This window comes from Chiloscyllium plagiosum, unplaced genomic scaffold, assembly GCF_037043375.1.
Source record: "Chiloscyllium plagiosum isolate Xiang-an unplaced genomic scaffold, Cpla_swu_hap1 HiC_scaffold_25, whole genome shotgun sequence".
In the NCBI taxonomy this organism is placed as follows: domain Eukaryota; kingdom Metazoa; phylum Chordata; class Chondrichthyes; order Orectolobiformes; family Hemiscylliidae; genus Chiloscyllium; species Chiloscyllium plagiosum.
The window spans coordinates 56,896,390-56,923,023 of record NW_028270163.1 but is presented as its reverse complement, the minus strand read 5'-3'; the positions used below and the strand labels follow the sequence as shown (position 1 = coordinate 56,923,023).

The following is a 26,634-nucleotide window of genomic DNA, read 5'->3' as shown; positions in this document are numbered from 1 at the left end:
CTCCAAACCCTTCCTATTCAGATGCCTTTTAAATGTTGCAATTGTACCACCCTCCACCACTTCCTCTGGCAGCTCATTCCATACACGTACCACCCTGTGAGTGAAAATGTTGCCCCTTCAGTCCTTTTTATATCTCTCCCCTCTCACCCTAAACCTATGCCCTTTAGTTCTGGACTCCCCCACCCCAGGGAAAAGACCTTGTCTATTTACCCTATCCATGCCCCTCATGATTTTATAAACCTCTGTAAGGTCACCCCTCAGCCTCTGACGCTCCAGGGAAAATAGCCCCAGCCTGTTCAGCCTATAGCTCAAATCCTCCAACCCTGGCAACATCCTTGTAAATCTTTTTTAAACCCTTTCAAATTTCACAACATCCTTCCAATAGGAAGGAGACCAGAATTGCACACAGTATTCCAAAAATGGCTGAACCAATGACCTGTACAGCTGCAACATGACCTCCTAACTCCTATACTCAATGCTCTGACTATTAAAGGAAAGTATACCAAATACCTTCTTCATTATCTTGTCTACCTGCGACTCCACTTTCAAGGAACTATGAACCTGCTCTCCAAGGTCTCTTTGTCCAGCAACACTCCTGAGGACCTTACCATTAAGTATATAAGTCCTGGTCTGACTTGCCTTTCCAAAATGTAGCACCTCACATTTATCTAAATTAAACTCCATCTGCCACTCCTGAGCCCATGGACCATCTGATCAAGATCCCTGATTCTTCGCTGTCCACGACACCTCCAATTTTGGTGTCATCTGCAAACTTACTAACTATATCTCCTGTGTTCACATCCAAATCATTTATATAAGTGATGAAAAGCAGTGGACCCAGCACCGATTCTTGTGGCACTCCACTGGTCACAGGCCTCCAGGCTGAAAAACAACCCTCCACCACCACCCTCTGTCTTCTACCTTTGAGCCAGTTCTGTATCCAAATGGCTAGTTCTCCCTGTATTCTGTGAGATCTAACCTTGCTAATCAGTCTCCCTTGGGGAATCTTATCGAACGCCTTACTGAAGTCCATATAGATCACATCTACTGCTCTGCCCTCATCAATCCTCATTGTTACTTCTTCAAAAAACTCAATCAAGTTCATGAGACATAATTTCCTGTGCACAAAGCCATGCTGACTATCCCTAATCAGTCCTTGCCTTTCCAAATACATGTATATTCTGTCCCTCAGGATTCCTTCCAACAACTTGCCCAACACCGACGTCAGGCTCAGCGGTCTATAGTTCCCTGGCTTGTCCTTACCACCCTTAAACAGTGACACCATGTTCTTGCTTCCTTTTGTTCTCTTCCTCTCTCACTCTTTCTCAGTTGAGCTCTCTCTTGTTCTGTCTGTCTTTCTTGCTCATCCTTTCCCACTCCCACTTTCACTTTCATTTCTAATTGCCGTTTATTTTACTTTCTCTTTCATTTTCTCCCACTTTCACTCTGATTCACATTTTCCCTTTCTTCCACTCTTATTTTTTCTCCCACCATCTGTACATTTTACTCATATACATCATCAATGCCAGAAGCATGCTACAGTGTTGATAGATCCATTAAAGTTTCCCAGTGTAGTCACCACTTTCTTCAGCACTGATGGGGTTTCAAGGCTCAGTATTTCGGCTACTGGGGGAGTCCATAACAAGAGAATGCTATATTAAAATTGCAACTTGGCCATTCCGAAATTATAAGAAACATTTCTTCACACAAATGATAGTAGAAACCTGCTTCACTCTCCCCACAAAAAGCTATAGGTACTAGGAGACACTGACATTTACAAGACCAAAATCAGCTTTATTCTGCAAAGGTATTGAGGAATATGTGACAAGGGCAGGTAAATAGAGTTAAGGTGCAAATCAGATCTAATCTTACAGAATGACACAACAGATTGAGGGGCTGAATGGCCTCCGGTTTTTTTATATGGGTGAAAATTCCCTGGAGTAAGTAATTTTCCTGCTCTAAGCATTTACAATTTTTCAACAACCCTTTATCCTTATTTATTAGACTGTCCCAGCAGCATCTGAGGAGAGAAATCAGAGTTAATGTTTCGGGTTTGTGAGAAACAAAGCCCACTCACATCAATAATTTCAGTCCGAGACCAAATTTCTGAACAGCAGCGTCGTTTTATTTGTACACCTGCACGTGGGTGCTTTGTCTAATTGCCAGGTAAGGCAATGACAAAATGCACAGTATATCCCAAAAAACCCTTGCAATTTATACTGTTTTTCCCATATGTTTTCCTTATTCCATTGTCTGTTCCCTGCTTCGCTTACGTCACTCATTTCCTTAAGACTTATCCCACAACTTCTGTTTATCCTGTCTTGTCCGTAACAAACTCTTATCTCTGACTCCCATAAGGGTGTTTGACGTCAGTCTATTGTAGATTATTGATTAGGCATATCTTTTCTTCTATCAGCATCTATTTCCATCCAGAGGCCACTTTGACCTCTTTGATTAGGGTTTGTTCCTGTGTCTCCACGTAAAGGGGAAACAGATGCTTTCCTGTTTGCCCAAAAATCCACCATTGTTCTGTATTCACGTCTCATGCTAACATGTCCTTTCTTTTTGCTGAATATGTATTTTCTCATTCCTGTTCTGTATCAGAATTTATACTTGCAGAAATAACATTAATTCATTTACATCCCACAGGTTGAATGACCCATCAGATGCCGCCAGACCTGCTGAACTTTTCCAGCAATTTCAGTTTATGATTTACAACATCATCAGATCTTTTAGTTTGTATTAGACTTGTGTTTGCTTAACAAGACCAGGTAAACTGAAGAACAAGAATAACCAAGCTACCCCAGAAACGTTGCTCATAAAAAAAGGTGAAGTAAAAGAGGAGGTTTTGTGAACCTATCACTCACCAAAGTCTTGTCTCCCATTCTGCTCAGGATGAAATGGTGGAATCTGAGAAAAGCAGAAAACAATTGACTGATGAGCTGCAGAAAGTTAAACAGGTGAGGATTTACATTCCTAGTCTACACTGAAATTGCGAAGAGGCTATTTGTTAGGTAGCCTCTATTGGGCCAGTATTCTTGCCCCACCGTGGGTTAGATGCTGTGTCAATGACTGGGGCTTTCTGGTTCTACACTCACTAATCCATTCGTGTTTCTCAGCCTCTGTACTTCAATCTATTTTCTATTGCAGTATGTTCTGGAGGGATCATGGTTCCGTCACTGAAGTGATGTTAATTTGAGGGAAGAACTTGGAACCTTAGAAATATGTGGTCCATCATGTCTGTTCTGACTGTTTCAAGGGCATATTCAATTCGATCCACTTCCCTGCTCCATCACTTGAACATTTCACCTTTTCAAAGTATATATGTGATATTCTACAGAGGGAGAGCTTAAGCAAATTGATTTTTTCCTGCTTGTACTTTTACCCAGGTCCTATGGCATTCAAAGACACTTTCGCAAAGCTCCTGAAATTGATGCAGTGCTGCATTGTCAGCGGAATTGCAGCCTGTGCGGATCGTACTGTTCAGTATTATTAGGAGAGGCTATGACCCAGAGGTGTTACCACTATACTTTTCACCCAGAATAGCATGATAGATAGGGGAAATTGGAAATAAGGATCTAATGGTGATCATGAAATGTTGTCATTTGTTGGAAAAACCCACCTGGTTCACAAATATCCTTTGGGGAAGGAAGCTGGCATCCTTACCTGGTCTGGCCTACATGTAACTCCAGACCCACAGTTGAATCTTAACTGCCCTCTGGGTAAATAGAGATGGGCCATAAACGCTGACCCAGCCAGTGACATGTGAATGAATAAAGAAAACCAATAGCTTTGATACAGACAGGCATATTTCTGGATATTCTTGTGGGAGAGACGGTTAAGTGTTGCAAATATAATGGAATAAGAGGTCTTATTAGGTGCAGGATATGGATAAACACGATATCTCGGGGTGCTTCAGTGGGCAAGAGAGAATTTGGGCCCATTGTTGAAATTACTGCAATTTCTATCAGGACAGTATTGGAAAGCCATCCTGCCAAATCATGCCAGGCACTTCAAAGGAACACTAACAGAGAATGTTTTTGAGATGCTTGTTGCTAAGCCATGTTAGTAATACAACAGCTTTCTCAGTTATTAATGGCAGATATCTGCTGTGCACTGCTCCAGTGTAAGAACAGAGACCTCCTGTTTGTTTTGTATCATGTAACTGTGCCTGCTTCTTTGGAGACTATGCTCTAGTTGGTAACCCTGGACGTCCACTGGATGTATACTGCAGTAGATGGCCATTGCCTTCTGCAGGATGGCTGACCAGGACACTCTGGTGTACTGCAAGGGTTTACAGGCTGAGAATCAACCTGTGTGATCATGTTATCTTTTGTGGCCCCATGAGGGACTTAAACCCAGGATTCTAGCCCAGTGTTAGAGACATTATACACTGCAACAAAAGACCTCCTCTAGATACTGTTAATTGTTTCTAAAAAGAAAGACTTGCATTTTTGTAGCACCTTCACCTCAGGACATCCTATAGTACTTTGCATCCAATGAAATACTTTTGTTTTGAACATCGGTGTTTAATGTAAGAAAGCAGTGGAATGGTGTACAGCACGCTCCCTCAAACAGCAAGATGTAAATGACAGGATAACTTTATAAGAGAATAAAGTACAAGTCAGGACATTGTGGAAACCACTCTGTACCTCTTTGGAATAGTGGCAATGGGATCTTTTACATCTACTCGAGAGGGTGAACAGTGCTTCAGTTTAACATTGCATCCAGCACAGACGATAGTTTTCATTGGGCTCTCGGTTTTCCCCAGAGTGGGAGGAGCTCTTCATAGAATCCAATGGAATATAAACACTGTACCAGACCAACCAGCTAACATCTGTGCTCCATATCAGCCTCCTCCTCCCTCCTTCATGTCACCCTAACAGAATATCAACTGTTCTCTTCAATAAGCAGGCTTTTTAAATCTTATACAGATTAACACTTGTTTTAAAATAGCACAGGGATGCATTAGGCAAAATGCATTAATGTTGTACTATCTGTGCACATGGATTGAACTAATCTGGGACTGGATTGTACCAAGTACTCAGACTTGGTGAAGGAAAGGTTACCAGCAGTGAATTATAATTGTGATTCTTTTATTAACATATTTTGTTTTAAGGGAATGCATCCAATTAAAGGTTCCAAACCAAATCACTGCTGGTCAAAATCAGTACTATTTGGGTTTTTTTTTTCAAAGAATTCTATTGAGCATTTAGAATTTTTGCAAATTTCAGCACAAAGGGTCAAGGTTTCGTGTCCAAGGAGAGAGCTATGCTCTGGTATCATGAATATTTTACCCATAAACATCCCCATCTTCCCAGATAACAGTTCCTGGCTCCTTTTGATATTACAACTATTTGAACAGTTACCATTTATTTTATTCCTCTCCTCACTTGCTGCCACCTGCACATTGTACACTTTCTACAACACAATATTATTGTGTTACTCCATGTATAATATGTGATATTCTTTAAGAAACATACCCACTCCTGTCTATATAAAATCCTATAAATAATACACTCCTACTGATGTAAAATCCTGCATATATCACATTCCCACCTATTCAAAATCCTATATGTATTACACTTTCCACCTTTGCATAATCTATATATGACAGTTAGTTCAGCATTATCTTGTAGATAATCCAAACTATGTACAGGAAAATTGTTTTGAACCATGTTTATTGTGGCTATTGGTGTTTAATTTCATTGTCGCGTGTATAGTACATGGGAATTCTGTGCTTGCAAGGTCAGTAGCTTCACTGCAAGAGAATGTTCACAAGCATAAAAGCCTCACAGTTTCTGGCAGAGTAAACAGGCAAAATTGAATCCCTGCGGGGACAAGGCTGTTTTTTCATGTTCACATTGCTGAAGCATGTGAATTGATAGTAAAGCCAAGCAGATGTGCACTTGGGGCGGTTGTTAGGGCCATTATTAAAGAACGTCAACTGGAAAACATTATTTAGAAATAATTACAGTCTAAAAAAAAGACAACGTGTAAACCTAGGTGTTGCTGATACTGACTCTGCTGACTGAATCAGGAGATTTATTGTGCTACACTTGTCCGTTAATACATCAGGAATGCAAACTGGAATTTCCTCTCATCGGAATAGCAGCAAGCGTGTGAAGCAGCTTCCTGTTGTTCGGTTTCTAAGTCTCTGGTTTTTTTTGCAGGATGCCTTGGGGGAACAGCCCCTGTGTTTGTTCTACTAGAGTGCTGGAATGTTGCCCTGAACTGCCATGCACCACGATCTGAGTTTCATCTCTGACTGAGCAGGGGCTGTATAGATACAGCCATTTAGCCCGACAGGTCCATGTGCCAGAGTTTAGATCAGAGCGGTGCTGGAAAAGCACAGCAGGTCAGGCAGCATCTGAGGAGCAGGAAAATCGATGTTTTGGGCAAAAGCCCTTCATCAGGAATGGAGAAACCACTGCTCACTTCCCTACAGCTAAATGTCCAATGTAACATTTTGATTCTTTCTCCCTTTGGCCAGTTGCTGATACTGACTCTGTGATTCTAAGTTGCACTTCCTAAGCACTCTCTGATAAAGACATTTCTCCTCCATTTCCTGTTGGATTTATTATTATTGATGATCTCTAGTTCCAAGATCGTGATTGTGAAGGAGGAACATCTTCCCTTTATCTACCTGGTTGAACCTCTTTATAATTTTTAACAGTCAGGTCACATCCTCCCCATTACTGTTCAGCCTGCTCAGTCTTTTCTGAGGGGTAGAACTTCACAGCTTGTGTATCTCCAAGTCTGCTACACCCCATTTCCAGATAACAGAAGACCCAAAAATTATGAAGATTAAGCAGTACAAAATCACCAGCAGTTTCAAGCCAGCATAAAATATACCAGTAGTTTGCTTTCCAGAAACAGTAATTGGAATAGGTCCCTGAACATACTGATGTTGCTCAAATATTGGATGGTAACCACAGCTCCTGTGGTCAGTATTTATTCGTCAATCAACATCACTAAAACAGATTATCTGGTGTTTATCATATTGCAATTGTGGGAGCTTGCTGTGTGTCTCACATTACCACAGTGACTACACTTTGTGACTATATAGCACTTTGGAATGTCCTAAGGCCATGAAAGTTCGGTAAATGCAAACTTGACTATTTTCCTTTCGTTCAGAAGCTTTGTTCTTATTTTCTACTGCACCTGCTTATTCCTGACTTTTTCTGTTAGTTCCTACAGTCATCCCTCATTTCCCCCATTGGTCCTCCAGATGCTATACTCGTCTCCAGCTTCTCTCATTGGTCCTCCAGATCCTCCACTTGTCTCCAGCTTCTCTCATTGGTCCTCCAGATCCTCCACTCATCTCCAGCTTCTCTCATTGGTCCCGCAGATCCTCCACTCGTCTCCAGCTTCTCTCATTGGTCCCCCAGATCCTCCACTCGTCTCCAGCTTCTCTCATTGGTCCTCTAGATCCTCCACTCGTCCCCACCATCTCCCATTGGTTCCTGGCTTCTCCCATTGGTCCCCATCCTCTCCCATTGGTTCATGACTTCTCTCACTGGTCCTTAGCTTCTCTCCTTGATCCTTGGCTTCTCTCCTTGGGGCTCAGATTTTTCCGGTTTCTCCTGTCTTGTCCCAGGGCCCCTACCTTCTGTTCAGTTTTTGATTCCTCCTATTAGTTCTCCATTTTTCCTATTGATCCTCGGTTTCAGGAGCTCAACGTATTTGACACTCGCTTCTTCCTTATGGATTAACTTCATTGATCACTATCTCTTGGGCCTGGGCACCTGTGTGTATATTTGAAATAATTGATCAATACCGCAGAGGAGGAGGCAGTTTGGTCTATTGTGTGTGTGTGCTTGCTCTTTATTAGAGCTAGTCAACTAATCCATTCCTCCTTAATCTAATTCTTTTCTGAGTGTTACAATTGGGATGCTTTCATCATCCTTTTAGGCACCTGCATCCCAGGTCATAATTCACTGTGTTAAAAATTGTTTCCTCCTGTTGTCTCTGCTTCTTTTGCCAAACACCCTGAATCTGTGTTCCTGCTTACTGACCCTCCTGCGAACGGAAACAGCTTCTCCTCATGTACACTCTCAAAGCCATTCATGATTGGAATACCTCAATCAAGTCTCCTCGTAATCTTGAGCAGCAATGTTTCTGTGGAATCACAAGAGGATATGGGGGTGGGGGGCAGATATACCCCCCACAGGGACAGATCCTGTACTTGAAGAAACAGCAAGAGTCAGAAGGGAGAGACCCTGCCATTGGACCAACTGGAGCAGTTACTCTAACCAGTCTCAGGACCACTGTGCAGCAGGCCAGAGTACTAGCTGTTCATCTAGGCAAGTCCTGAGAGCACATTGGGAGCCAGCTCTGAGGGTTAGCCACGGTGGAGGAGAGCAGGGTAACTGCTTATCCAATAACAGAGTTAGCAAGAATGAAAGAGGAGCCCTTGAAAGTCAGAAGGTAGCCCCAGAAATCAAAAAGGAGACCTGAGGAGAGTCTCATGAAGAGTCTTTGGGAAAAAAGAAATATTTGGATCCCTGTGTGGAGCGCTCATGTTGAAATGACAGGACCCACAATGATCCAAGTCCAGCAGATGACCTTTGTAACCATCACCTCTCTTCAGTGTTTAGGGCTAGATGTTGCCATTGTGCAGCCTGTTTTACATTTCTGCCCAGTTTATTGTCTCTAAAGACAAGGCGATGGGCAAAAGCATTAGTCCTACATAGGGTTAGGGGTACCCCTAACCAGGGCTAATTAAATACTTGCAAACAGCTAACAAGTATAAAGAACCAGGTGGCCACATTCAGTTCTGTGAGCTTTTACAAACTGCAGGCTGCTTACTGTCGACAATTGAACAAAGCAGAAATCTTATCCCACCATCGCTTGACAAATGGGCAATAGGAGAATTGTGAAATATCAATAAGGATGGTTTCACTGGGAAGGACAACATTTATTTCCCAACCCTGACTGCCTTTGAACTGAATATCTCACGTAAAGAGATATCACTGTAGAGCTGGTGTAACATGTAGGCCAGACCAGGTAAGGATGACAGATTTCCTTCCCAAGAGGATATGAGTGAACCAGGTGGGTTTTTTAATGAGAGTAGTTTCATGGTCATTTATTACTGAGATTAGCTTTCAGTTTTGTATTTATTAATTGAAGTAAAATTGCACCAGCTGTCAAGGTGGGATTTGATCTAGTGTGCTCAAATTATTAGCCTAGGTCCCTGGGTTGCTGGGCCAGTGACATTCAAACGATGCCACCATCCTTTTCCTGCATCCACCCTGTTCAGCCCTGTAAGAACTTTGTAAACTTTTCATTCATGTAAACTCTAGAAGATGCTGAAAGATCTGAGATATGAGGAAGATTGTAGGTTGGCTTGTTAGCCTTGGAGCAGCAAAGGTTGCAAAGTGACTTATAGAAGTGTACAAAGGGCATAGGTAATGAGAATAGGAAGGCCCTTTTTTCTTTGGTAGAGTGGTCATTAAACAAGGGATAAAGCCTTCTAATTCTCATCTTAAATCTAAAAGGAGAGGTGGCAAGAATGTCTTTCACTCTGAGGTGGGCAGGAGTCTGGAACTCACTGCCTGAAAAGATGACTGCGTCAGAAATTTGTGTAACATTTAAGTAGTATTTAAGTATTCACATGTGTTGCCATAGCCTTCAGAGCTATGGGCCATTAGCTGGAAAATGGGATTAGACTAATCAGATCTTTGTAGACCAGCACAGACAGGATGGACCAGGTCCAATCTCCTCCTACAACAAGCCCACCATTCCAGGAATCAGTCCAGGCAGCCTTGTTGCTCACCCTCTGGATCATTTATTGAGTAAGGAGACCAAAACTTTGTACATTACTTCAACTGTGTTTCACTGAGTTTCTATACAACTGCAGCAAGACTTCTTTACTTGTGTACTCAAATCCTCTTGCAATTACGACCAATACATTAATTTCCTTCCCAATTGTACTGCAGCTGCATATCAGTATTCAATAACTTATGAACAAGGGCACCCTTGTTAGCAGCTTGTGAGCAGCTACAACCACCCATAGGGACTGTTTAAAAAACACTACAATTTTCATATTCTTCCAGTAAACTCGCAGCATCCATATTCCTGAATCTCAGACAAGCCAGTCAGAAATAGGCCATTTAGAACAATTTGTCTTTAATTCAGTCTGTTCCTGAAACCACATTATAACTAAGTTCCTGTCCTAACCAGAAAATATTCATGGGAGTTGGAGAGGGAGAAACTGCCCGTGATTGTTATTAAAGTGAACCTCGAATACTTAATACTTTTATGCATAAAAGGCCCCTGCTCATTAATGAGGGAACTATAGCTAATTGCTCCATCCATCACCACTCGCCCCAAGGTTACATCTGATCAGATGCTGCTTCACCAGAACCACTGGCTGCCAATTTATCACTTTTACTATTCAGCCAAGAAATCAACTTGGTGGCAGACTCTTCAAACCGTGTGGCTTTTTAATTGAGGATACACTTTATTAATTTCACTGCACTGTTCCAGTTGGGTCCTGGTCTCTGGTGCCCTGTTCCAGTTGGGCCCTGGTCTCTGGTGCCCTTTTCCAGCTGGGCCCTGGTCTCCGGTGCCCTGTTCCAGTTGGGCCCTGGTCTCCAGTGCCCTTTTCCAGTCGTGCCCTAGTCTCCGGTGCCCTGTTCCAGCTGGGCCTTGGTCTCCGGTGCCCTGTTCCAGCTGGGCCCTGGTCTCCAGTGCCCTGTTCCAGCTGTGCCCCAGTCTCCAATGCCCTGTTCCAGCTGTGCCCTGGTCTCCGGTGCCCTGTTCCAGCTGGGTCCTGGTCTCCGGTGCCCTGTTTGAGCTGGGTCCCGGTCTCCAGTGCCCTGTTCCAGCTGGGCCCTGGTATCCTATGCCCTGTTCCAGTTGGGCCCTAGTCTCCAATGCCCTGTTCCAGCTGGGCCTTGGTCTTCGGTGCCCTGTTCCAGCTGGGCCCTCGTCTCCAATGCACTTTTCCAGTTGGGCCCTGGTCTCCGGTGCCCTTTTCCAGTTGGGTCCTGGTCTTCGGTGCCCTGTTCCAGCTGGGCCGTGGTCTCCAGTGCCCTGTTCCAGCTGGGCCCCGGTCTCCAGTGCCCTGTTCCAGCTGGGCCGTGGTCTCCGGTGCCCTGTTCCAGCTGAGCCCTGGCCTCCGATGCCCTGTTCCAGTTGGGCCCTGGTCTCCAGGTCCCTGTTCCAGCTGGGCCCCGGTCTCCGGTGCCCTGTTTGAGCTGGGTCCCGGTCTCCAGTGCCCTGTTCCAGCTGGGCCCTGGTATCCTGTGCCCTGTTCCAGTTGGGCCCTAGTCTCCAATGCCCTGTTCCAGCTGGGCCTTGGTCTTCGGTGCCCTGTTCCAGCTGGGCCGTGGTCTCCAGTGCCCTGTTCCAGCTGGGCCCTAGTCTCCAATGCACTTTTCAAGTTGGGCCCTGGTCTACAATGTCCTGTTCCAGTTGGGCCCTGGTCTCCAGTGCCCTTTTCCAGTTGGGTCGTGGTCTTCGGTGCCCTGTTCCAGCTGGGCCGTGGTCTCCAGTGCCCTGTTCCAGCTGTGCCCCGGTCTCCAGTGCCCTGTTCCAGCTGGGCCGTGGTCTCCGGTGCCCTGTTCCAGCTGAGCCCTGGTCTCCGGTGCCCTGTTCCAGCTGGGCCCTGGTCTCCGGTGCCCTTTTCCAGTTGGGTCCTGGTCTTCGGTGCCCTGTTCCAGCTGGGCCGTGGTCTCCAGTGCCCTGTTCCAGCTGGGCCCCGGTCTCCAGTGCCCTGTTCCAGTTGGGCCCTAGTCTCCAATGCCCTGTTCCAGCTGAGCCCTGGTCTCCGATGCCCTGTTCCAGTTGGGCCCTGGTCTCCAGGTCCCTGTTCCAGCTGGGCCCCGGTCTCCAGTGCCCTGTTCCAGTTGGGCCCTGGTCTCCAGTGCCCTGTTCCAGCTGGACCCTGGTCTCCGGTGCCCTGTTCCAGCTGGGCCCCAGTCTCCAATGCCCTGTTCCAGTTGTGCCCTGGTCTCCAGTGCCCTGTTCCAGTTGTGCCCTGGTCTCCGGTGCCCTGTTCCAGCTGTGCCCTGGTCTCCGGTGCTCTGTTCCAGCTGGGCCCCGGTCTCCAGTGCCCTGTTCCAGCTGGACCCTGGTCTCCGGTGCCCTGTTCCAGCTGGGCCCCAGTCTCCAATGCCCTGTTCCAGTTGTGCCCTGGTCTCCAGTGCCCTGTTCCAGTTGTGCCCTGGTCTCCGGTGCCCTGTTCCAGCTGTGCCCTAGTCTCCAATGCCCTGTTCCAGCTGGGCCTTGGTCTTCGGTGCCCTGTTCCAGCTGGGCCGTGGTCTCCAGTGCCCTGTTCCAGCTAGGCGCTGGTCTCCTATGCCCTGTTCCAGTGGGGCACTAGTCTCCAATGCCCTGTTCCAGCTGGACCCTGGTCTTCGGTGCTCTGTTCCAGCTGGGCCGTGGTCTCCAGTGCCCTGTTCCAGCTGGGCCCCAGCCTCCAATGCACTGTTCCAGTTGGGCCCTGGTCTACAATGTCCTGTTCCAGTTGGTGCCTGGTCCCTGGTGCCCTTTTCCAGTTGGGTCCTGGTCTCCGGTGTCCTTGTTCCAGCTGGGCCTGGTCTTCGGTGCCCTGTTCCAGCTGGGCCCCAGTCTCCGGTGTCTTGTTCCAGTTGGGCCCTAGTCTCCAGTGCCCTGTTCCAGTTGGGCCCTGGTCTCCCGTGCCCTTTTCCAGCTGGGCCCTCGTCTCCGGTACCCTTTTCCAACTGGGCCCTCGTCTCCAGTGCCCTGTTCCAGCTGGGCCCGGGTCTCCGGTGCCCTGTTCCAGTTGGGCCCTGGTCTCCCGTGCCCTTTTCCAGCTGGGCCCTGGTCTCCAGTGCCCTTTTCCAGCTGGGCCCTCGTCTCCGGTACCCTTTTCCAACTGGGCCCTCGTCTCCAGTGCCCTGTTCCAGCTGGGCCCGGGTCTCCGGTGCCCTGTTCCTGCTGGTCCCTGGTCTCCGGTGCCCTATTCCAGCTGGGCCCTGGTCTCCGGTGCCCTGTTCCAGCTGGTCCCTGGTCTCCACTGCCCTGTTCCAGCTGGACTGCTGGCCTCCTGTGCTGTTTTACAGCCTGAATCCAGGAGAAGTGGAAGAATTCAGTCTATCCCTTGGTCTCATCCCCTGTATAGATGCAAAGGAAGCTGACAACAGGAACATAGACTATTGTAGTCTGTCCACACTACAGTCTCTACATAGAAAGGTTATTATCAGATGCGTTCCTACATGAAATGCATTCAGAAGTAACTGTTCTTTAACATGAATGAATCTGAGGTGTGAAGTAACTGTACAGAATCCGATATCCCCCATCACTGAATCACCCTTTATTTACACATAAATAGTCCCTGGTTTTAGTACTGTCTTCTCTGAGTCAGCCCTCAGAGTGTCAGTATCTCTGACACTCCCTATTTTATATGCCAGCCAGGGCTCCCTGACTCGACCAGATTAACAGCCCCAGTCAGGGAACTCATATTCTGTGGGGTCCAACTGGTTGACCTCATTACAGTGCCTCACTTGTGTCTCACTTCCACTGCTAAAGGTGATGGAGCTTTGAGAAACACCTGGAAGGTGTCGTATCATTAAGGGATGATTGCTTTGAGGGGTTTTTGCAGTGAACAGAATTATCGATATAGCTTACTCAGATATATTCATTGAGTTACAACTCCTCCCTGTCATATTAAAGCCTTGCAGATCGTTTTAAATAACCTTCAAAGATCTGGATGTAGGTTCACTCGCTAACTGCGAGGTTCCTTCTTCATGAGAACGAACCTTCCAGCTCAGCAAGCAAACCTACATCCAGAACTTCAACCTGAGCTACATATCTTCTCCAAACTCGCTAATCTTCGAAGATGTTTATACGCACCTTTGGAGCAGGTGGGACTGTAACCCAGGCCTCTTGACTCAGAGGTGGGGTCACTGCCACTGTGCTATAAGGGCCTTTATCAAAGTCTTGGACAATTGCAGCAAGGCTTCCTTCCTCTTGTATTCTCAACCCATTAGAATGATGGCAGTCATACCATTGTTCTCTAAATCTTGCTGCAACTACACATTAACTTATTATATTTCTTCATTTTCGATGACACTCCAATCCCTCTGAACACCAATGTTTAGCAATACTTAGCATTTAAAAAGTTGTTGATTCTTTCTATCTTCCTACCAAGGTGAATGACCTCACATTTCCACATATTATATCCTATCTACCAACCTGTAGCCCAATCATTTCTCCAATCTATCTGCCTTCACTAACTGCTCGTATTCCCTCACAGTTTACATTTTTATCTGGCATCATACAGCCAACTTGAATACCTTACACCCGATCCCATCATCTGAGTCATTACTATATATTATGGATAACTGAGGGTCCAGCACTGCAATCTGCTTCAAAACCCTTATCACAGTCTGTCAGCTTGACAATATATCATTTGTTCCAATTCTATGTTATCTACCCTTTCACTAATCCTCTGTACATAATATTTTCTGTACACACACTCACACAAACACATATGGACACTGATGCTAACTAGGATATTAATGTTTTGTGATCATAAAAACCATGAAGCAAAGTTAGGCCATTCTGCCCGTTGAGTCTTCTCCACCATTCAATCATGGCTGACAAGTTTCTGTAGGAGAAAGTGATGTCTGCAGATGCTGGAGCTCAGAGCTGAAAATGTGTTGCTGGAACAGCGCAGCAGGTCAGGCAGCATCCAGGGAACAGGAGAATCGACGTTTCGGGCATAAGCCCTGAAGAAGGGCTTATGCCCGAAACGTCGATTCTCCTGTTCCCTGGATGCTGCCTGACTTGCTGCGCTGTTCCAGCAACACATTTTCAGAGCTGACATGTTTCTGTACCCCATTCTCCTGCCTTATCCCCATAAACCTTTGATCCCCTGACTAATCAAGAACCTATCTTTCCCTGTCTTAAATACATTCAATGACTTGACCTCCACAGATTCCTGTGGCATGGAGTTCCATGGATTAACCAGCATCCAGCTGAACAAATTCCTCCTTATCTCAGTTTGAAAGGGTCGTCCTTTCACTCTGAGAGTCTGCGAATCCTATTAGTGGAAACATCTTCTTCCTATCCACTCTATCCAGGCCTCTCCATGCACTCCATCCAGGCCAATCCTGTTAAAGGGCTTATGCCCAAAACGTGATTCTCTTGCTTCTCAGATGTTGCCTGACCTGTTTGCTTTTCCAGCACCATACCCTCAACTCTGACCTCCAGTATCTGCAGCCCTCACTTTCTCCTCTCCATACGCTGAGTTTCAATCAGATCCCCCTCAACATCCTTCTAAACTCTGAGGCCTCAGCCACTCTTCATATGAAAATCTGTTCATCCCTGGGATCATGCCTGTAAATCTCCTTTGGATCACCTCCAATGGCAGCCCATCTTTCCTTCAATACTGGACCCAAAACTGCTCACAATATTCCAAATGCAGTCTGACTACAGCCTTATGTAGCTTCAGCAATACATTTCTGCTTTTGTTTTATAGACCTCTTGAAATAAAAGCTAGCATTTCATTTGCCTTCCTAACTGCCAACTGACCCTGGATCTTAACCTTAAGGGAGTCCTGAACTGGAACTCCTAGATCCCCAAGATTTCTGAAACATCCCCCCACTTGTGAAATAGTCTACACATCTATTCTTCCTCACACTTTCTCGCATGTATCCACCTCGTACTTCTTTGTTCATTTGCCTTTCCTGTCCAGGTCTCCCTGCTTCCTCAACATGACCCCTCCACCACTGGACAAACTTTCCTCATTCCTGAAGAAGGGCTTATGCCCGAAACGTCGATTCTCCTGTTCCCTGGATGCTGCCTGACCTGCTGCGCTTTTCCAGCAACACATTTTCAGCCCTCCACCCATCTCTCTGTCAACTGCAAACTTAGCAAAAATGCCCTCAGCTCCTTCTTCCACATCATTAATGTACCCCAAGGAAGAAGAAACAAACAAAGGGAAGGATGAGGTAACCATGGCTGACAAGGAAAGTCAGGAACAGCACAAAAGCAAAAGATAAAGCATACACTGTGGTGAAGATGAATGGGAAGCTATACACTGACCCCTGTGGAACTCCACTAGTCACCAGCTGTTATGCTGAAAAAGACCCCTTTATGCGCACACTCTGTCTTCCACCAGTCAGCTAAACCTTTATCCATACCAGTACCTTGCCCCGAACACATGGGCTTTTATTATATTAAGCAGCCACCTATGCAGCGCCCTGTCAAAGGCCTTCTGGAAATCCAAACAGATTACATCCACTCTGTTATCTAACTTGCTCATGACTTCCACAGATGAATTCCACAGATTTGTCAGGCATGACATCCCCTTGATGAAGCCGTGCTGACTCTGCCCTATTGTACTATGCACTTCCAAGTACTCTGCAATCTCATCCTGAATAATTGGACTCTTAACATCTTACCAATGACCGACATCAAGCTAACCAGCCTATAATTTCCTGCCTTCTGCCTCCCTCCTTCCTTAAACAAGGATGTAACAGTTTTGTGTCCTGGCGACCCTCCCTGACTCCAAGTGATTCATGAAAGATCACCGCCAATGCCTCCACAACTCCTCAGCTATCTCCTTCAGAACTCTGGGGTGTAGTCCACTTTCAGACCTTTCAGCTTCCACAGCACCTTCTCCATAGAAGTTGCCACTACATTTACCTCTGCCCTCTGACTCTGTTGAAGCTCTGCTATGCTGCTGGTGTCTTCCACTGTGAAAACCGATGCAACGTGCCAACTCAGTTTCTGTACCATTTCTTTGTTCCCCATTACTACATTGGTGTCAATTTTTTAGCGGTCCAATGCCCACTCTCACCTCTCTCTTACCTTTTAGATAGCTAAAATAACTCTTGCAATAGTCTTTTATATAACTAGCTAGCTTACTCTTATATCTCATCTTCTCCTCACCCCCCCCCCCCCCCCCCCATTGCTTTTTAAATTGTCCTCAGCTGGTTTTTAAAGGCTTCCCAATCCTCTGACTTCCCACTAATCTTCACCACATTGTATGCTTTTTCATTCCCTTGTCAGCCATGGTTACCTCAACCTTCCCTCAGTGTGTTTCTTCTTCCTTGGGATGAATCTCCGTTGTGCCTCTTGAATTATCCCCGGAAACTCCTGCCATTGCTGCTCCACTGTCTTCCCCACTGGTCTCCCCTTCCCAATCAGCTCTGGCCAGCTCCTCCCACATGTCTGTGTAGTTACCTTTATTGGAATAACACTACATCTGATTCCAGGTTCTCCCTCTCAAACTGCCGGGGGAATTCTATCACATTATGGTCACTGCCCCCAAGGGGGTTCCTTCACCTTAAGCTCCCTCGTCAAGTCGGCCCCATTACACATCAATCAGATCCAGAGCTGCCTGTTCCCTAGTGGGCTCCACCACAAGCTGCTCCAAAATAACTATCTCGTAGGCAGTTGGCAAATTCCTTTTCTTGAGATCCACTACCAACCTGATTTTCCCAGTCCTCCTGCATATTGAAGCCCCCCCTCACCCCTCCCCAGTCCCAGTGCCTTTCTTACACGCCTTTTCCATCTCTTGATTTATTTTCTGCCCCACATCCTGACGACTGCTAGGAGGCCTGTACACAACTCCCATCAGGGTCTTGTAGCTCCTCAACCCTACCCACATGGCTGAATACTTTCCATCTACCTTCCAACCCTATCTCACTTCTTGCTGTTGATTTAATTTCATTCCTTGCTAACAAGGCAACCTTGCCCCTTCTGCTCATCTGCCTGATCTTTCATTCAGAGACATATCCTTAGATATTTCGTTCTCAGCTCTGTGATACCTTGCAGACACGTCTCTGTGATACCCACAACATTGTACCCGCCAATTTCAATCTGCGCTTTTTTCATAATTTTCCATTTTCCACTCTCCAACTATTTAATTTAAAGCCCTATCCATTGCCCTGTTTTTGCAATTTGCCTGGACTTGGGTCATAGCTTGGCTCAGGTGGACCCCATTCCCTCAGAGCAGTTCCCTCCTTCCTCAGTACTTATGCCAATGTACCATGAATTCAAACCTCTTCCTTCCACACCAATCTTTGAACCACACAGTTACTTCTTTAATCTTGTTGGCCCTGTTCCAATTTGCTTGTGGCTGAGGTCCTAATCCAGAGATTATTACCTTTTTGGTTTGGCTTTTTAAATTTAATCCCCAGTTGCTCATATTCTCTTAGAACATAGAACAGCACAGCACAGTACAGGTCCTTCAGCTCCTAATGTTGTGCCGACTTTTTGTCCTACTCTAAGATCAAACTAACCTACATACCCTTCATTGTACTATCAGTGGTTAGCACTGCTGCCTCAAAGCGCTAGGGACCTGGGTTCAATTCCGGCCTCAGGTGACTGTCTGTGTGGAGTTTGCACATTCTTCCCGTGTCTGCTTGGGTTTTCTCCGGGTGCTCCAGTTTCCTCCCACAATCCAAAACATGTGCAGGTTAGGGTGAAGTGGCCAGGCTAAATTGCCCATAGTGTTAGGTGCATGAGTCAGGGGTACATGTAGGGAAATGAGTCTAGGTGGGTTACTCTTTAGAGGGTCAGTGTGGACATGTTGGGCCAAAGGGCCTGTTTCCACACTGTAGGGAATCTAATCTAATCTATGTTCCTAATGTCTCTGACTCTACTACCACTGCTGGCAGTGCATTCCACACACCCACCATTCTCTGTGTAATGAATCAACCTCTGACATCTCCCCTAAACCTTCCTCCAATTACCTTTAAATTATGCCCCCTTGTGATAGCCATTTCTGCCCTGGGAAGAAGTCTCTGACTATTCACTCTATCTATGCCTCTCATCATCTTGTACACCTCTATTAAGTCATCTCTCATCCTTCTTCACTCCAATGAGAATAGCCCTAGCTCCCTCAACCTTTCTTCATTAGACATGTCCTCCAGGTCAGGCAGCATCCTGGTAAATCTCCTCTGCACTCTTTCTAAAGCTTTCACATCTTTCCAATAATGAGGTGACCAGAACTGAACACAGTATTCTAAGTTTGGTCTAACCAGGGTTCTACAGAGCTGCAGCATAACCTCACAACTCTTAAACTCAATCCCCCTGCTAATGAAAGCCAACACGCCATACGTCTTCTTAACAACCCTATCAAACTTGGTGGCAACTTTGACGGATCCTGGATGTGGACCCCACGATCCCTCTGTTCCTCCACACTGCCGAGAATCCTGCCTTTAACCCTGCATTCTGTATTCAAATTCGATCTTCCAAAATGAATCACTTCACACATTTCCAGGTTGAACTCCATCTGCCATTTATCTGCCCAGTTCTGCATCCTGTCAATGTCCCGTTGAAATGTACAACAGCCCTCCACACTATCCACCATTCCAATCTTTGTTACGCTGGCAAACTTGCTAACCTACTCTTCCACTTCCTCATCCAAGTCAGTTATAAAAATCTCAAAGAGCAGAGGTCCCAGAACAGATCCCTGCAGAACACCACAGGTCACCGAGCTCCAGGCTGAATACTTTCCATCTACCATCACCCTCTGTCTTCTATGGGCCAGCCAGTTCTGCATACAGACAGCCAGATTTCCCTGTATTCCATGCCTCCTTACTTTCTGAATGAGTCTATCATGGGGAACCTTAGCAAACATCTTGCTAAAATCCATGTACACCACATCTACTCCTCTACCTTCATCAATGCATTTAGTCACATCCTCAAATAATCCAATAAGACATGTGAGGCATGACCTGACCCTCACAAAGGCATGCTGACTATCTCTAATCAAACTATGGTTTTCCAAATAATCATAAATCCTCTCTCTCAGAATCCTCTCCAATAATTTTCCCACCACAAACGTAATATTGACTGGTCTGTAATTCCTAGCATTATCCCTATTCCCTTTCTTGAACACTGGAATAACATTTGCCACGCTCCAATCATCTGGCACTACTCCAGAGGACAGTGAGGACACAAAGATCATGGCTAAAAACACACAGCATTCTCTTCCCTCGCTTCCTGTAGTAACCGAGGGTATATCCTGTCTGGTCCAGGGGATTTATCTATCCTTATGATTTTTTAAATTTTAAGCACATCCTCCTTCTTAACATCAACCTGTTCTCGCATATCAGTCTGTTTCACACAGTCCTCAGAAATGTCAAAGTCCCTCTCAGTAGTGAATACTAAAGCAAAGTATTCATTGAGGACCTCCCCAATGTCCTTCCACTCCAGGCACAAGTTCCCTCCCCTTTCCCTAATCGGCCTCACCCTCACTCTGCCCATCCTCCTGTTCCTCACGTTAAGTGTAGAATGTCTTGGGATTTTCCTTAATCCACAGCTTTTCCTGCCCCCTTCTAGCTCTCCTAAGTCCATTCTTCAGTTTCTTCCTGGGCTGATCCTTCCTTCCTCAACCTGAAGTAAGCTTCCTTCTTCCTCTTGACTAGATGTTCCACATCCCTTAACACTCAAGGTTCCTTCACCCTACCATCCCGTCCTTGCCTCCGTGGGACAAACCTGTCCAGCACTATCAGCAAGTGCTTCCAAAACAACCTCCACATTTCTGTCATGTGTTTCCCTGTGAACATCTGTTCCCAATTAAAGTGCCCATAGTTTCTACCTAACGGCATTGTAATTCCTCCTCCCCCAATTAAATACTTTCCCATACTGTTTGTTCCTGTCCTTCTTCATGAGGATAGTTAAGGTCAGGGAGCTGTGATCACTCTCACTGAAATGCTTTCCCACCGAGAGATCTGACACCTGGCATGGTCCATTGCCAAGCATGAAATCCAATGTGATCTCCCCTTTAGTCGGGCTATCTACATATTGAATCAGGAATCCTTCCTGGAGACAACTGACAAACGCTGCTCCATCCAAACTACTTAGACTAAGGAGGTTCCAGTCAATATTACAGAAGTTAAAGTTACCCATGATAACAACCCTGTTACTTCTGCACCTTTCCAAAATCTGCCTCCCAATCTGCTCCTCTGTGTCTCTGTTGCTATTGGGGGGCTCTATAGAAAACTCCCAATAAAGTGACTGCTCCTTTCCTGTTTCTGACTTCCACCCATACAGACTCTGTAGACAAACCCTCCTCGATGACCTCCCTTTCTGCAACTGTGATACTATCCCTGATTAACAATGCCACTCTCCCACCTCTTTTACCTCCCCCTCTATTCCTTTTGAAACACCTAGACCCTGGAATATCCAACAACCATTCCTGCCCCTGTGATATCCAAGTCTCCATACGGGCCACAACATCATAGTTCCAAGTATTGATCCATGCTCTAAGTTTATCACCCTATTCCTGATACTCCTTGCATTAAAATAAATATATTTTACCCTATCACACTGACTGCAATGTTGCCCTACCAACAGTCTGTCCCTTCTTACAGACTCTCTGCATGCTGTATCTAGCTGTTCACTAGCTACTCCATCCTCAGATGCGTAGCTCCAGTTCCCACACCCCTGCCAAACTATTTTAAACCTTCCCAAAGAGATGTAGCAAACCTCCCACCCAGGATATTGGTGCCCTTCCAGTTTAGGTCCTTCCTGTACAGGTCCCACCTTGCCCAGAAGGTATCTTAGCAGAACCTCGTTCCTCTTTCTATCTACATTGGTATCTGTGTGGACCATGACAACTGGATCATTCCCCTCCCATTCTGAAGTTCCTCTGCAGCCCAGATGAGATATCCTGAACCCGGGCACCAGGCAGGCAACACAGCCGTCGAATCTCATGATCCTGGCCACAGCAAAGTGTCTATTCCCCTGACTACAGTATATTGTCCTTGAGTATAACCGTATCTCTATCTTCTCCTCACTCTTGAATGGCTCCCTGTACCATAGTGCTATAGTCAGTTTGCTTCTCCTCCCTACAGCTCCCGCTCTCATCCACACAGGAGACAAGAATCTCAAACCTGTCAGATAAGCTCAAGGGCTGAGGCTCCTTCAGCATTACCGCCTGGACCCCTCTACCAGCCTCACTTGTAGACACAAGCTCCCATCACTGACCACTGACGGTCACATCCTTCCAGAAGCAGAAATCCTTCCAGAAGCTGATTGATCATGAGACAGATTGGAAGTCTCTGTGTGTGGAGCGTAGAACATTGACATACCAATGCAGCTAGCAAGTATCTGCAAGCCTTTATTGGACAGGTTGGATTTTAAATCTGAGGGCTTTTGCAGTTAGACACCTAGTGTACAGTGTAGTTTTTTTATACACATCTAAGGAAGGATACAACAAGTAAAATCAAAATGCTGCAGATGCTCAAGTTCAGAAATGTACATGTGTGCGTGCCTTTCAGCCAGTGGCAGTGTGCATGTGGCTGTGTGAATTGGTCATGCCATTTGTGGATGAGAGAGAGCATGTGTATTTGTGTTCATATGCCAGTTATGGCAGTGTCTTTTTATGTTTCAGTCAAATTGCCTTATTCTGTTCTGAATTTCAACAGATATAAGCTGATCTTTCAATAGACAATAGGTGCAGAAGTAGGCCATTCAGCCCTTCGAGCCTGCACCGCCATTCAATATAATCATGGCTGATCATTCCTAATCAGTATCCTGTTCCTGCCTTATCTCCATAACCCTTGATTCCACTATCTTTGAGAGCTCTATCCAACTCCTTCTTAAATGAATCCAGAGAGTGGGCCTCCACTGCCCTCTGGGGCAGAGCATTCCACACAGCCACCACTCCCTGGGTGAAGAAGTTTCTCCTGAGCTCTGTCCTAAATGGTCTACCCCGTATTTTTAAGCTGTCAGTCAGTAAGTGTGTTTATTCGTGTTTCACTAAGTGTGTCAGTCATGTGAGTGTGTGTATCCATCAGCAGTTCATTTTTTAAGTCAGTGCTTGATCTGTTTATGTTTCAGTCAATGGCTTTGTGTGCGTGAGTCAGTTGCTTTGTGTGTGCATCTGACATTCAGTCAGTGTCTGTCTGTATCTGTATGTTAGTCTTGTCAGTAATGTTAGATTGTGTGTCAGTCAGTGCCTATGTGTTGGTGTGCTTTTCAGGTCAGTGTGTGTCACATGTCATTGCCTGTTCGTGTGTCAATTAGCATCAGCTTGTGTGTCATTCTCTGCCAGTTTATGTCTGTGTGTGTGTGTGTGTGTGTCTGTCTGTCTGTCTGTGTGCGCGCGCGCACGTGTCTTTGTGTATGTGCACATGTCTGTCTGTGTGTGTGCGCGCGTGCACGTGTCTGTGTGTGCGTGTGTGTCTGTGTCTGTGTGCGTGTCTGTGTGTCTGTTGTGTCTGTGTGCGTATCTATCTGTGTGTGTGTGTGTCTGTGTCTGTGAGTGTGTCTGTGTGTGTGCGTGACTGTGTGTGTGCGCGTGTATCTGTGTGTGCGTGTCTGTGTGTGCGTGTGTGTCTGTGTCTGTGTGTGTGCGTGACTGTGTGTGTGCGCGTGTATCTGTGTGTGCGTGTCTGTGTGCGTGTGTGTCTGTGTCTGTGTGTGTGCGTGACTGTGTGTGCGCGTGTATCTGTGTGTGCGTGTGTGTCTGTGTCTGTGTCTGTGTGTGTGCGTGTGTGTCTGTGTCTGTGTGTGCGTGTGTGTCTGTGTGTGTGTGCGTGTGTGTCTGTGTCTGTGTGTGCGTGTGTGTCTGTGTCTGTGTGTGTGTGCGTGTGTGTGTGTGGTGAATGAGTGAGTGCCTATTTGTGTGAGAGTCAGAGCGCCAATTCCATTTCAAATGCCACCAACTCTCTCATCCTTTCTGACCCTTTTTCACAGGAAGCTAAGAGTGCAGTCGAGGAGTGCCGTGCTCTGCGGAATCGAATCCAGCTGGCTGAGGCAGCCCATCGGCAGGCACAGGGCATGGAGATGGACTACGAGGAGGTGGTTCAGCTGCTGGAGGCTGAGATTACAGAGCTCAAAGCTCAACTGGCAGATCAGCAAGGGCAGACCAAGGCAAGGCACAGAGTCACCCCTTGTTACTGTAGCAACACCATGGTCATCGGGCCATGTTCTGGATATGTTTGTTTTTACCCATCCCTGCAAAGTAGGTCAGAGCCTGTCAGCGTATGACACGGCTATCGAGAGGAATTCAAGCAAGAGACTCAATGTGACGGCTCTGTCACTTGAGTGAGCTATTAACACAAGGGCAAGTGAGCTGTACAATAGTCTAACTGGTTCACTCTTAATTCAGCTTTCCAAACAATCACTAGTGAGTGAGCTTATTGTGTTTCTTTTCTCTCATTTAAAGGAGTGCCCAAGCCATTGTGAGCTCCTCTGGTGTGGAGCAAAGGGACCTTTCGGTTCACGTGGGATAGTTTTAAATCCATGCTGTCTGTAAATTGTGAGAGCCATGGGAAGGAAACAATCTTGTTTTCTGTATTCCTCTGTGGATGTCAGTGCTGAGATCAGCATTTATAGCATGTTTAACCCCAGAATATGTAGGAGTGCTGAGGCCATGTTCTTGAACCACTGAAGTCCAGCTGTTACCAGCTGAATGGTTCATTGGGCTTTTCAGAGGGTGGTGTGCGATAGGAGTCCAGGACCAAAACACTCCAGAGCAAGAACTGGCTTGAAGGTGGTGGTGGAGGGTTGTTTTTCAGACTGGAGGCCTGTGACCAGTGGAGTGCCACAAGGATCGGTGTTGGGATCACTATTTTGCATCATTTATATAAATGATTTTAATGTGAACAAAGGAGGTGTAGTTAGTAAGTTTGTAGATGGCACCAAAATTGGAGGTGGAGTGGACAGTGAAGAAGGTAACCTCAGATCACAACAGGATCTTGACCAGATGGGCCAATGGGCTGAGGAGTGGCAGATGGAGTTTAATTTAGTTAAATGCATTTTGGGAAAGCAAATCTTAGCAGGACCTATACACTTAATGGTACGGTTCTGGGGAGCGTTGCTGAACAAAGAGACCTTGGAGTGCAGGTTCATAGCTCCTTGAAAGTGGAGTCGCAGGTAGATAGGATAGTGAAGAAGGCGTTTGGTATGCTTTCCTTTATTGGTCAGAGTATTGAGTACAGGAGTTGGGAGGTCACGTTGCGGATGTACAGGACATTGGTTAGGCCACTGTTGGAATATTGCGTGCAATTCTGGTCTCCCTGCTCTCGGAAGAATGTTGTGAAACTTGAAAGGGTTCAGAAAATATTTACAAGGATGTTGCCAGGGTTGGAGGATTTGAGCTACAGGGAGAGGCTGAACAGGCTGGGGCTGTTTTCCCTGGAGCATTGGAGGCTGAGGGGTGACCTTATGGAGGTTTATAAAATTATGAGGGGCATGGATAGGGTTTAGGGTGAGAGGGAAGGATATAAAAGAGACCTAAGGGGCATGGATAGGATAAATAGACAAAGTCTCTTCCCTGGGGTGAGGGAGTCCAGAACTAGAGGGCATAGGTTTAGGGTGAGAAGGGAAAGATATAAATACTACCTAAGGGGCAATTTTGTCACGCAGAGGGTGGTACGTATATGGAATAAGCTGCCAGAGGATGTGGTGGAGGCTGGTACAATTGCAACATTTAAAAGGCATCTGGATGGGTATATGAATAGGAAGGGTTTGGAGGGATATGGGCCGGGTGCTGGCAAGTGGGACTAGATTGGGTTGGGATATCTGGTCAGCATGGATGGGTTGGACCAAAGGGTCTGTTTCCATGCTGTACATCTCTATGACTCTATGATTCTAAGTAAAAATGACAGGCTTCCTTCCCTCAGTGATATTAGTGAACCATAGAGGGTTTTAGCCATAACATATTACTGACATCCACATTTCCAGAGCTTTCTAGGCAAAGCATTCAGCCCTACTATTGATATCATTCACAGTCTCTCAGCACAGATTCAACATGTTGGAAGGGGCTGGGTGTGCTTTCAGCCTGGGACCAGATATTGTGCCCCCCAAAATACAAAGAAGCGCAGTAAGTGTGTGACATGAACCTCCAGGCTAGTTTATACAATCCACTGCTCTGTCTGAGATTTGCTGTCAGGATTAATGGTTGGAAAAACATCACCACACAACTGGCTCCCTCCTTCCACTTCTGACGGTTACAGTATGGTGAAATGGTCAGAGGTTGATGGCAGGGCAGGCAAGTACAGGCAGCGGGCACCAGCTCTCGCATGTTGTTCCTCTGTGACAGTGGAAAGATGATACAAAGGGCGAAATGATGTCACTGGGTCAGAGAGGCAGAAAACAGAGGCTGTTGCTGGGAAGAGATTCTGAATGGATTACATTGCTGTCACATCCCATCATCTTACATTCCCTCACTCTCACTCGCTCGTTCACTCACTCCCTCACTCAGTCATTCACTCTTTCCCTCAATCCCTCACTCAGTCATTCACTCACTTCCTCCCTCACTCCCTCCCCCACTCGTTCCCTCCCTTGCTCACTCCCTCACTCACTCGTTCACTCTGCTGTGGGTTATTGGAGCCACAACCTGGCCACGGGTTGGAGTGGTCAGGAACAGCACTTTCTAAAATCAGTTCAAAACATCACCATCAAGTAACAGGACAAGGTGATTCTAACAGGTGCCTTTCCTGCAGGATGACACCCAGGATCTAAGAAAGCGAATTGCTGTTCTTGACTGCCAGTTACGGAAATCAGAGATTGCGAAGAAAACGTTCGAAGTTTCTACTGAAAAGCTGCTGCAGTTTGTGGAGGTACAGAATATATACCAGACTGGGGACATACACCAGACCAGGGGATATATACCAGACTGGGTATATATACCAGACCGGGGATATATACCAGACCAGGGATATACACCAGACCAGGGATATACACCAGACC

General features: G+C 46.2%; 1 protein-coding gene across 3 annotated transcripts in view; it reads left to right on the top strand.

Annotated features, from left to right (window-relative positions):
* Nucleotides 1-26,634, top strand: part of stxbp4 (syntaxin binding protein 4) — a 360,632-nt gene that overhangs the window by 261,878 nt on the left and 72,120 nt on the right. For all 3 annotated transcript variants that reach the window (XM_088000770.1, XM_088000768.1, XM_088000769.1), the window contains 3 exons: nucleotides 2,895-2,960; nucleotides 23,635-23,811; nucleotides 26,388-26,504. In XM_088000770.1, coding sequence (XP_087856896.1) covers nucleotides 2,895-2,960; nucleotides 23,635-23,811; nucleotides 26,388-26,504 — 360 coding nt within the window. The remainder of the gene's footprint in view (nucleotides 1-2,894; nucleotides 2,961-23,634; nucleotides 23,812-26,387; nucleotides 26,505-26,634) is intronic.